General features: G+C 40.2%; 1 protein-coding gene across 5 annotated transcripts in view; it reads left to right on the top strand.

The window, feature by feature from the left end:
- Positions 1 to 12,105, top strand: part of LOC148413164 (CAP-Gly domain-containing linker protein 4) — a 44,960-nt gene extending 32,855 nt beyond the window's left edge. For 4 of the 5 annotated variants that reach the window (XM_088432417.1, XM_088432414.1, XM_088432415.1 and 1 more), the window contains exons 13-15: positions 5,497 to 5,564; positions 5,656 to 5,734; positions 7,406 to 12,105. In XM_088432417.1, the coding sequence (XP_088288543.1) occupies positions 5,497 to 5,564; positions 5,656 to 5,734; positions 7,406 to 7,778 (520 nt within the window). In that variant the 3' untranslated portion in view covers positions 7,779 to 12,105. The remainder of the gene's footprint in view (positions 1 to 5,496; positions 5,565 to 5,655; positions 5,735 to 7,405) is intronic. The other variant, XM_088432418.1, reaches the window with a different exon arrangement.
- The last annotated feature ends 1,052 nt before the right edge of the window (positions 12,106 to 13,157 follow it).

Here is a 13,157-nt window from a genome sequence, read left to right as displayed (position 1 = left end):
GGTGTCATGTATCCTGCATGTTTTTGATGTTTATATCTCAAACAAGCCTGATTCAAATGATTAGAATCATTTTCAAGCTCCTGCTTACCTTGCTGATGAGCTAATCATTTGAACCAGGTATGTTGGGTAGAGACACAAGGAAAACATGCAGGATACCGACCCTCGAGGACTGGAAATTTATACCTGCAGTCTATATTATTATATTTTGTAATAGTAGGGCGGCATTTTGGTTAGCGCGTCTGCCTGACACGCAGAGGTCATGGATTCAAATCCAGCTGTGGCTTTCCTGTGTGGAGTTTGCATGCTCTCCCCATGCCCAGTTTCCTCCCACATTCCTCCAAACATATATGATAGGTATACCTTGGCATAAACAGGAAAAAAACAAGAATCACAAAACTGAGAATCAATCGCCCGCCCAATGGTTTTTGAACGACAATTCATTTGTGTTCAAGAGCGCAGCGTCACCATGGTTCTGGCCGTAAATGCTTCATGGGTTGCTTGGTGGAAAAAAAAAATGCGTGCGTTCTTGTGAAGGGTGCATGTTAAAGTCTCTGTTGGAGTAGTAATAATGCTAAGCGATCATTTAAGTCGCATGTGCAGTAAGTAAAGGTTTAAGCAACTTGATGTAAAACGAGTCTTTGAATAATGCTGGTATTTAAAAAAGCATTTTTTTTTCAATTTTCTATTACTACGTTTATGTTTATCTGATGCGCACCAACATGCAACATGCAATAACCACACCAAGCTTTTAATTTGAAGTTTTTCCTCAGAAGGGTGTTTGCTTTTTGATTAGCGACTCCTTCATCCTAAAGTATTGCCATCACGTTTATATAGCGACCAACATCAGCACACTGCCCATTAAAGAATCTTATTCAAACACTGGATTAAAGACGCTAAGAAAGTGCTTGTCAGAGACACTGTCATTGTATAATAAGACACAAGTACTAAGATGAGGGCAAGACATATGGTGGATTCAAATGCACTTGCACATTTCAAGGTCAGACAGAAAAAAAGGCCATAATAATGATTTTATGAAGACATTTTAATGTTGAATTAAAAAAATACTCGACATATTTTAAAAATTGCTCCTCAAATTAAGTCAATGATTCATAAAACTAAAAAGACAAAAAACACACAAAAAGACAAAAAAAAAATCAAGCCTTGCATATTATGCTCTATTGAGTCCCATTTGTCTGTACCCTGTTTTTAAGTAACACTTTACTGGGCCCAGCAGCTGCTTTCGGCTGATAGTCTAAACAAGCAAAAACTGCCTTTATTAGGCACACGTTTTTCTATTTTTAAGTCCTAAACAGGCAAGAATTTTCAGGATTTTAGAGAAATTTAGGGGTACGCTAGTATTTAAGCAATGGTCGTTACAGACACTTTTGGACATTTTGCTAAGTGGCTGCTGCGCCCAGTAAAAGGTTAATTTTGCTTTTGTAGAAGATGAATCAAGCAAAAAATCCACCAGGCTTCTTTCCGTCAACAAAACGACAGTCTCTCAGGGCTCAAATAACAACCAATCATAGCTCACTTTATAAACCCAGGCAGCGTGGCTTTGTGCTTGATTCATCGTTTCCGAACCGACCTGAACCTGAGTTCAATTCCGCCAACCATCATGACCATGTTGAAGTGTCCTTGAGCAAGACACTAAACCCTCAAATTCTCCTAATGCTGCATCATCAGTAGGTAAATGAGTTGTAGAATGCTTTGAATACCCAAGGTAGAAAAACACTACATAAGTGTAAGTCCATTTCCCATTTTTTTTACATGCTCAAAACCAAAAAACATCTCAGCTGTGCTCGGTCGTTGGCATATTGCAGGAGGCTCTCAACTTTGGAAAATCTTTTAGGAGGAAGTAGGGACAACATTCTCCCTTGCTCAGTGGGGATGAGACACTCTTCCCCAATTTTAGCCAACATTTATTGTGTATATTTACACCCTACCAATAAATCAGGAGTTTCACTATATGTTGATTATATGACAATATGTCTCTCTCTCTCTCGCCCAATTTATCCCCCCAAAATCATGGGATCAGTGTGCTGCAATGCTTTTAAAGGGTCTATAAAAAGAAAACATCTGAAAAGTTCTGATTTTGTTCACCATTTTAATGCCATATACTGTACACATGAATCAGAATTATTAGGATTAGAATTTGAATCTCATTACCGGTATCTGTGAATTTTATTTGTTCTCTTTAGACTTTTGAAAGTTTTCTGGCTATTGCTGTCAACCTGTAAATATCAAGGCTGCCCACTTTTTCAGCTATATCCTTGATAACAGGCACCAGCAAAGCCGACAATATTTAATTCAGCACACAACTAGTAAAACAGAGAGAAAGAAGAAGAGCAAACCGTAGTCCAGATTTTTGATGAAATGTAATCTAATCTTTATCATCTGGCTGCATATTCATGCGCGGCGGTACAGAGACCAGTGTACTGCTGTGATTTTTATAAATGTAATAAAAGTGACAGCTTATGTCGACCCTGCCTCCCCGATGACCATTTTGTCGGCTGCACGCTCCAATTTGAGCCAACGTGTGAGAGCCGTCTACCCCGGAGGGCAACCCCGGCCCTGGAAGAGGGACTTTACCCCGTGTCACTTGTCTACGGCCAGGGAACGGACAACAATACATTACCTTTCGAGTAAGGCCATGTACCAAAGCAAAACTGGCGGCAGCAGAGGTGGACAAAAACAGCAGAAAAAGAAAACTCTTCCGTTCAATTTGTCCGCAGTAAGCTCTCGTATCTGTGTGTAAGTGCACTAATATCCGAGCAGCCATATTAACGGACAGGAGAATCTCATCTTGCGTTTAATTCAAATCGGAATTTTGAGATTTCAAGTTTTGTTTTTTGTTTATTTTGTTTTGTATTTTTTTTTTATATGCTATGTATCTTTCGTGGTATGATGGGGAAAAAACGTACAGAAGGGACCGCATCTCGCCATGTATTTGACAAATCACAATAGATTTCTCCTTGGTATTTGTCGTATTTTTTTCACCAAAGCGAGTGACGTCACGTGTTTCATTCACGGGTGCAAGCACTGTCACCAGTATCCTGTGCTGGAAACTGTGGCAAAGTGATACCTGCGTATTCCTGCCACATGAGTGCCATCTTAGAGTATTCCCAACTGCTGGAGACATATTAACACAGACAAGAGCATGCTTGAAATAAAAAAAAATGTTACATGTATTTTTAAAAAAAAAAAATTTTAATGTGTGGTCAGAGATGTCAATGATGTGTGGCCTCACAAAAAGAATACATAGAATTTGTCTATTTTAATAATTTCCTTCTGTTTTCTTTCCAGTAATTTTAATATACAATATATGCTAAGGATTTTTTTTTTTAAACCAAACATTGCCCAATATACTGCAATACGTATCGCAATACGCCTTTGCTGTATCGCAATCCACTTTTAAGATGCAATACCAATACCAAAACTAGTATAATATAGTATAGTAAGTGCTACATATTTATAATAAACATGTCTACAATCAGAAAACTTCATAAATAAAAAATATAGAAAGGATTTATTTAACTCTGAGTGGTACTTGTTTGGCCCGCATTCCCTAGTAAGGTTAGCCTAGGCTAGGCTAGCTTTGTATTTCTTGATTATCTCCAGCTTCATTTCCATATGTTCTTGATTCTCTCTTTAACATCACTAGCAATCTTGGGACCCATGGCTAACCCATACAACTTTAAATCAAGCAGTAAAATGCACTATAAATGTGGTTTTGTAACCACTCACATTCGAACGAAGCTTTACCGTTCCGTTCGTTTTGAAACGAGTGAGGCCGACCAATAGCAGACCACCATCTCTGTGAGGACACGCCGACCAATAGCAGACCAGCATTGCAGTCATTCGTTGCATGGAAGCAGTTATAAGTGTAATTACCTAAAAATGCCAGCAGATGGAGGCAAAACAACATAAATATAGCCAACCCCATAGGGTCACAACAGTTGTTTCTGTCGCAAATCTGGGAAAATGTCATAAAGAGGGGATGGAAAAAACTCAGTATTCCAGGTCGCAACATGAAAATAACGTAAATCAGGGATATAATATATATATATATATATATATATATATATATATTTTTTTTTTTTTTCTATTTTCTATTTTCTTTCGAAATATGATGCCAAGTCATCATGGCACGCCATCCGTTGCACGTTGAGCTGTATATTCAGTTCGTTTCATTGATACTATTGTGTTCTGTTTACTGCTTCTTACTTAATTTACCGGTGGATTCTTTTTACTTCAACTTGGAAACCAAAGATAGAAGGAAACGCTGGACGTGATTGATCCAAGTCACGCACATTTATTTTGCTTCTGATTGGGTAAAGATGCTCACAGAAGTCAGCACGGCACGTCACATATTACAATTTTCAATCACCATCACGCAGCCCTACCAATACTGCCCATCGGAAGGTAATCGGTGGTGAGTGGGTTGAAGTATATGCTCCTCAATTTTTTTATTTATTTTTTTGTATTGTTTTGGTTGGTTTAATTGTGTAGCACAGTCCCAAATGGGTCATGGGCTGGTAGCAGGCCACGGATTGGTTGGGGCCCACTGCTGTAGATGGTGTTGCATCTAATTTATCTAACCATTCTATTAATCTGCTTGGCGGACTGTGTGTCATTCTTGCTGATCATAATCTGGGAGTTTGGCTTGAGAAATTCACGCCTCCAAGAGCAGAAGTTTAATGAAATATTTTATCATCATGAACTTTTTAGATCAGTTGCCTCAAGACACAGCAATGACTCAATATGCATATGAAGTGCTAAGGTAGCTGTTTAGGGAGAGCCTGGAGAAAGTCGTTTTCAATATATAGTCACATGCCAGTTATAAGTCATTGAAGTGAAATTGCTGGTTTTACTTTAAAATGAAGGAAGGGCTGATCTTGCTTTGCCACGGAGCCTCTGGGACTTTCCAGCAAAGCACTCCTCCTCATTTCTTTATTGCTTTCATTACTCTCCTAACATTGTTTCTTTTAATCTACTATTTACACCTTCTCTGAAATAGGAGCTGCTTTAGGCAAGTAAGAACCTTTGTGTGTGCCCTCCCTTTTTCATGTTATGTTTTTGCTCATTTTTCCCCTAATTAACCCTAGGGCCTGTAGTCCTTTATTTTTCCAGCCACACACATGCTTCTCCGCCTTGGAGAGAAAGTGAGATTCTCAAGCAACGTGTTTGAACCTTCCTTTTCTTCTCCTGTCAGCAGCTACAACACACCATTAGGAAAACAAACAATGTTTCTTTTGCTTCAGGGGGATAAGATAATCCTTTATTACTCTCACTGTGGGGAAATTCATGTCATAGCACTTTTTGCTTCTGTCAGTGCGAGCAGTCGTCTAAAGTAATCTATTTTTATTTGAGAACGCAAATGGTATACACTAGCAGTTACTGAATTAAAAGTGACTTTGCTGCAGGCGGATTTTACATAGGTGATCATGTTCTTCTACTTATGCTACATCTGGTTGTTGTTTTGGACACCCCCAGGATCCACGGATCTGTTGATTGCCTCTCAGAGCTCTCCTCGTCACATCTTAACCATCCGTCAATCAGCGGTGAGAGTGCTGCTCATATTGCAGCCATTGTCTTGGCATTCATTGTGTTTTGGCGCACTACACACACTTGATTCGTGTGATTGTCATGCAGGGCTGATCCGTCGCAGCTTCAGCACGTCATCTGCTATTGCTCCACCCAAGGAAACGAGCAGGAGAAGCACTGTGACCAGGTGGTTCTTGTTCTGTGTGTGTGTGTGTGTGTGTGTGTGTGTGTGCGTGTGTGCGTGTGTGCGTGTGTGTGCGCATGTGCATCTGTGTGTGTGTGTTCCGGTATATGCTATACAGTAATTGTGACGGAATTTTCATGTATGTGATATGTGGGTACATGATTTTTTTTTTCAAAGTGTGAAAAGTATTTGAACTTTAAACCAGTGGTTCTTAACCTGGGTTCGATCGAACCCTAGGGGTTCGGTGAGTCGGTCTCAGGGGTTCGAGAGGTCCACCCCTCAGTCTAGTCTGCATTTAGTGGGCACAGTCATTGAAAGCGTCCTGCTCTGAGATTACCTACCATGCACTGTGTTGGTTTTGTTATTCGACCAAGGTGATATTAATGCACAATTCATTCCGTGCACCTGTAAAAATAAATAAATGAATAAATAAATAAATTATTTTTTACTAAAGAAGCGTTCGGTGAATGCGCATATGAAACTGGTGGGGTTTGGTGCCTCCAACAAGGTTAAGAACCACTGCTTTAGACAAATATTATTGGAGTACACATACGTATTTACTTAAACCTTGAAGTATTAAACCATATATTATAATCGTACTGTTATTCCTTCTTGTTTCCATGTCTTGGTTGCATGTAGTCGGGATCACTGTGAGCCGCAGTTGCCCGATGAGTAGGCGCCCGGACGTCTAACTAGAGTGAAGCAAATAGCTGACCAAACATGATTAACAAAGTTTATACTTGAAATTCCGATGGAATTATTCCAAATGGTAATAGGATGCCCAAGCTTCCTTTCCTCTTTGCCGGTCTAATCTAGCTACTCATGTGTGATTGACTCAGAGAACTTGACAAAAAAAAAAAAAAAAGTACTGTGTAGTACGACAAGATGCGTGCACTCAAGAGGTGATTGGCTGCCAGCGCTGCAATCGACCAATGAGGGCAGAAATTCTAACCCACTCCCACTCAGAAATTGAAATCCACTCCTATTTGGTGCCCGCATTTCGTAGTAGTGCCCCTACATAGTAATCAGTGTAATCTATAGTAACACACATATATAACACATAACAATATATTTCTGCAGTACTAGATGGTTAATTGATGGGAAATTGTACAACGCAAACTACCTTGTTGACAGTGGGCCCAGCACTGGCTTGTTCTCTATGGAGAAATTGCTAAATGCCACTAGAATCTCATCTCTAGATGAGTGTGTAATAGACTGTTGGGATGCCAAGTCATCTGATTGCTACCATTCCTATGCCCCCTGGCATTTTTTGAAAAGCTGTGGGATGCATTGTCCTAACAAGAGTGAAAGGGTTAAACACCTAGTTTTCCTTCAGCTTATCTTTAACTTTGTCTGGGAATGCGCATGCATAAAGTCAATACTCTTGACATTATGTGGAAAAAAATGCAGAACAGAAAACCCTGCACGGCAGAAAAAAAAAATGCTTTTTTTTTTCATCACCTCATGGCACTGTCAGGGAAAAAAATGCTGTTCTCAGAATATAAACTTATTGCACACATTTTCAAATGTATATGTATTTTTTTTTTACAAACATATATGCAAATTCAGTGCATTCAAAAGTTTGCCAATCAAAAACATCTGCCCCATTTTAGCTGTTCCATGCCTCCATAACGGTGTGCTAATTTTTAATGAATGTTTTCTTCCTCCCAAAAGCAAAACCCAAAGGAGTCGTTCCAACCCCCACCGTCGCCGCTGGAGCACGCGGAGTAGCGGCAGTGGCAGCCTTCCGACAAGTAGCGCCGGAACGGTCTTCAGTTGTGACAACCCTGTCCGCCTCCACGAGGGCATGCAGGTCCTGTTGAACAGTGCCAACGAGATGGCCTGCATCCGCTACATGGGCACGACCGACTTTGCTCCTGGCCTTTGGCTGGGTCTGGAGCTCCGAGGCCCCAAGGGAAAGAACGACGGATCTGTAGGTGGCCGCCGCTACTTCACCTGCCATCCGGGCCACGGCGTGCTTGTCCGTCCCAGCCGCGTTACCTATCGTGGTATTAACGGTTCACGCTTGGTGGATGAAAATAGCTGAGAAACGGATGTCTCAATCAAGGTACAGTCAAACATGGAATCTGTAGTTTAAGCAATTGTATCGTCCAACATTTCGGAGCATTGATCTTCTGCGCAGTTTATTTGGCAATATACCTTGCTGATAGCAATGCTTTGATAGTCCAAAGCCAGCTGATTGTTTTAGGAGACAGAATTTATGCACTTTATTGAATTGGCTTTGAATTCCTGTTTGAATTTGTTTCCGCACGGAAGGGCAGACGTAATTTAATAAGACATTGAGCATTGCACTACTTCTAATCCGATTGCACTCAGACATTGGTTTCTCGGAACAGAATGTGTTTGTCTGTTTGTAGGGATAGAACACACTGGAACTCTCTCTCTCTCTCTGTAGCTGTGTTTTTTTTAATTACTAGTGACTCAAAACCTAAGTCAAAAACTTTTTTTCTCTTAATGACTATTGTGAAACTTATTTTAAGCCCGAAGTACCATCAAAGTAGCTTGTCTTGTCAAATCTTTGCTACCATCTTATGAACTACATCAAGATTCAATGACTGTATATTGCATCATCTTCTGCGATCTAACTTTTGCTTTTGATCTATTTTCCTTTGAAATTAAAAAAAAAAAAAAATAGCACTTTGAATCTCCTATTTTGACAGGTAAATGTACTCATCTTAAATATAAAAAAAAGTACTTTTGACTGCAGACCATTCTACATTCTATATACATTCTTGGGCTATTTTTTTCATATTGTTTAGGATTATTGACTGACTGAACTGTCTTGCAGTGTTTGAGGAATCCAGATTTGAATTGCGCTTGCGCTTCACAGTTGTAACAGTCAGTCAAAAATGCCATATTGTTTCACAGTTAGCTTTTATAACCAAGGTACTGTACACATTCCCTCTTGTGAGCATAAGCTCTTTTCAATTGACAAGCTGTACCAATAAAGTATGATAGTAAATGTTTTCAAATAGTAATTAACCATTCAAAATGTCATATGCATCTATGGATAAAATAGCTAAGCTTTGTCACTGAATAGAGTGAACAGCCCTGAAATATCCACACTGCTTTCTTGGCCTTTTTTTTTCTTTTTCTTCTCATAAACATGGATGCATTTTCAATGTCAGTATTCTTTTCAAATTAGCACCAGAAGTTGTTGTTTGGAGCTCTTAGATGAACCTTGACTCATTACTCATCATCCGCAGCCTTCAACCAGCCCTGCCAGCTTTTGTGAAGTCAAAATAAAGCGTATGTTCTGCTTTTATTTTAACGTGCTGCCATGTTAGCAGTACAAGCGAAGGAGAGCAGCGACTTGTCTTTTGATCTGAAAACTTCAAGACGCTGTTACTCTATTTAGCGACTTATTCATAATGCTTAGGAATAGCTCCAAAACCGATTGTTGTCCTCGTATTAGCAACGTTCATATGTCATACAGTAGTTGACGTTTGATAGATAGATAGATAGATAGATAGATAGATACTTTATTCATCCCCGTAGGGAAATTCACATTACCAGCAGTATCCTCAAGTCGAGATATAAAATATGAGAAATAAAGTACACAAGATACACATAAGTCCAGTACAGAAGTATACTTAAGGTGCTTGTTAACAGTGTAAACAGAATAGTGTGAATCGTTGGAGTCTAGTGCAAGTATAATTAAGGTGCTTGTATAAAGTGAATAGTGCAGTGCAGAGTATGAGGTTTAGAGTTTAATGTGAGCTTTTACTGCCCCGGGTGGAGTTGAAGAGCCTCATGGCATGGGGGAGGAATGATCTCCTCAGCCTGTCCGTGGAGCAGGACAGTGACAGCAATCTGTCACTGAAGCAGCTCCTCTGTCTGTGGATGATGCTGTGTAGTGGATGCGTTGGATTGTCCATGATTGATAGCAGCTTGTTTAGCGCTCGTCGCTCAGCCACAGTTGTCAGACTGTCCAGCTCTGTGCCCACAACCGAGCCCGCCTTCCTCACCAGTTTATCCAGACGCGAGGCGTCCTTCTTCTTGGTGCTGCCTCCCCAGCACACTACTGCGTAGAGGAGGGCGCTCGCCACAACAGTCTGGTAGAACATCTGCAGGAGCTTTTTGCAGATGTTGAAGGACGCCAGCCTTCTGAGGAAGTACAGTCGGCTCTGTCCTTTCCTGCACAGAGCTTCTGTGTTGGTAGTCCAATCCAGTTTATTGTCCAGCTGCACACCCAGGTATTTGTAGGTCTGGACAAACTCTACACATTCTCCTTTGATGGTTACTGGTTCCGGATGGGGTTTAGGCCTCCTGAAGTCCACCACCATCTCCCTGGTCTTGGTGGTGTTCAGGTGCAGATGGTTAGCGTCGCTCCATGAGACAAAGTCCTGGATCAGTTTCCTGTACTCCCCCTCCTGCCCACTCCTGATACATCCCACGATAGCAGTGTCGTCTGCAAACTTCTGCACGTGGCAGGACTCAGAGTTGTACTGGAAGTCTGACGTATACAGGGTGAACAGGACAGGAGACAGCACGGTCCCCTGTGGCGCTCCTGTGCTGCTGACAACAGTGTCGGACGTACAGCCCCCCAGTCTCACGTACTGGGGTCTGCCTGTCAGGTAGTCCGTAATCCATGCCACAAGGTGTGAGCCTACTCCCATCTCTGTCAGTTTACCACTGAGCAGCAGAGGCTGTATGGTGTTGAAGGCGCTGGAGAAGTCCAAAAAAGTAATCCTCACTGCACCACTGCCACTGTCCAGGTGAGCTCAAGCTCAAGAGGACAAAGGCAATCATGCTAAATTTCTAAAGTAGAACTGGGTAGCATCTCATTTACAGTAATTGCAGTTATCAGTCGAAAGTCCCAGAGAGCAAGTCATCCATTGTTCATGTGCAACAGAGCCACTTTTGTGTAAAACACTCACGTAGCATTTAATTATAGTGTGTGGGCCACAATTGGAGCTAAAGTATCTTCAGCGGGGTTCTGCCAACGGGCGGGGCCCTTCGCATTTGAAAGGAAGTGGTGGTCAAAGCCCAATCATTGTCTGATTTCTCCATTCTAGCAAATGAGCACATTTCAGTTTAGACCTAGAGCAGCATGAAATGCAAAAACAAAAGTGATTAACAGGATGGAAATTGAAGAAACCATGTGCAACACGGAGGTGTGTGTGGCTATGTTGTTATTTATACTTTACGCATAAAGTCTCTCCTATCCACTGGGTGTGACACTTTATTTTTTTGCTGGGTGAAATTTTATGTTTGTAAGTGCAAATGCACTAGTGGTATTTAATACTGTTTAACATAACATTGACTAAAATATAAAGTCATTAAAAGAAACTGTTCTAATTTGTACTGTTGTTAGTTATTGTTTCAATTTTACTTTTTGTCAAGCTCGACAGGAAATGCATGACTTTTAGGAAGTGCTAGTGCTGGGTGATAATACCGATATACTGCTACGACAGTCAGATTCCAAGATTTCACGGATTTGTTTTGACACACCATATTTTCATGATAGAGTATTTTGGGTTTTTTTCTTAATTAATCCTCTCTGGAATGGCTTTTCTATCATGGTTTTTGTCATACAATGAATCATGTTTTACATGTAAATATTTTCCAAGCGCTTCAAAAACTCCATATTAAATATTACAATACATTACTTTTTGAGTGAGGCCATGTTCCAAAGCAAAAGTGGCAGCAGAGGAGGAGGGAAAAATGGCAGAAAAAGGAAACTTTATGATACAAAGATAGCATTTCTTTTGTCTCTGCCATTGTAGTCGTATCTCGGGCTTCTGCACAGTGTTCAAGTTATCCGTAGCACGCTCTTGTATGTGTTTCTGAGAAGCGCAATAATGTCTGACTACTTCTACTTCTCAACGAGCAGCATATTAACGAGCAGTAGAATCTCATGTTGCATTTAATTCAAATGGGAATTTTGAAATTGCAAGTTTTGTTTTATTTCATTTTGTTTCTATTATATGCTAAATAATTTTGGTAAAAAACCTGTACAGAAACCACTTTATCTCGAGGTTTCACTGTATTTGACCAGTTATAACAATAGATTACTCCTTGCTTTATGTCGTATTTTTTTCATCAATGCGAGTAATGTCACAGACCTGTTTCGTATACGGTTGATGAGCAAAAATGGCATGAAAAGAAGAGTACGAAGTGATGCGCAATAAGAGGCACGTGTGGCAAAGTGCTACCTCTGTATTCAAGCCACATCAGTGCTATGTGAAAGAATATTCGCAACTGCTGGGGACATATTAACACAGTCAAGGGCATGCTTGAAAAAAAATGTGGACATGCTGCTTCTTTTTTTCTATAAAATGTTTAATTTTTGCTCATAGATGTCAATGGTGTGTGGCTTCTGACAAAGAATAAATAGAGACTTTCTATTGTAATAATTTGCTTCTGTTTTTTTTCTGTCACTGTTAACATATGTTTTGTAATACAGTAGGCCCCCGTGTTACAAGATTAATCCGTTTCGCGGTTGGGCTCGTAAGGTGAATTCGCAGTATGGCGGGCAATCCAAACCTATGTTAAATAGCTAATACGTTTAGAACCCCAGGTAAAAACATCAAAATTGTACATACATGTTAAAAATTGGCACCATAATATACATAATATACAATAATATACATGTATACAATCTGAAAACATAAATAAAAAATATAGAAAGGATTTATTTAAGTTTGAGTGGCGGTTGTTTTGCCCGCATTCCCTAGTAAGGTTAGCCTAGGCTAGGCCAGCTTTGTATTTCTTGATTATCTCCAGCTTCATTTCCATATAAATCATCTTCTTACTTCTCTCTTTAACATCACTAACAATCTTGGGACCCATGGCTAACTCATTCAAGTTTGAATTAAGCAGTAAAAAGCACTATATATACGGTTTTGTAACCACTCACGGTAGAACAAAGCTTAACCATTCCGCCATTTTGAAACGAGTGAGGTTGACCAATAGCAGCCCAGCATCTTCGTGAAGAGACCTCGACCAATAGTAGACCAGCACTGTAGTGACGCGTTGCATAGAGGCAGTTTGATGGCAACAGAAAATAAGTTTAATTACCTAAACACGGCAGCAGATGGAGGCAATAAAACACAAATACAGCCAACCCCTCGGTTCATGACAGTTGTTTTTGTCGCAAAGCGGGGCAAATACCATAAAGAGGAGACGAAAAATGTATTATTCCACAACGCAGCATGAAAAAAATGTATGTCAGGGACGCTGTAACCCGAGGGATCCAATCTATATATGTTTTTTGTTAACGATCATTGCCCAATGTGTTGTAATACGTATCGCAATATGCCTTTGCTCTATCGCAATATATCGCAATACACTTTTAAGACACAATCACCAGCACTAATAAATAAAGTGCAGTTGATGGTTGAATTCAGGGACTCAAAAGGAACTTAATCACAAGCAGCGGTTAAATGTCAGCATAATTTCT

Source organism: Hippichthys cyanospilos, chromosome 14 (genome assembly GCF_059441005.1).
Source record: "Hippichthys cyanospilos isolate Australia breed blue-spotted pipefish chromosome 14, RoL_Hcya_1.0, whole genome shotgun sequence".
Lineage (NCBI taxonomy): Eukaryota > Metazoa > Chordata > Actinopteri > Syngnathiformes > Syngnathidae > Hippichthys > Hippichthys cyanospilos.
This window is presented reverse-complemented; position numbering and strand designations above follow the sequence as displayed.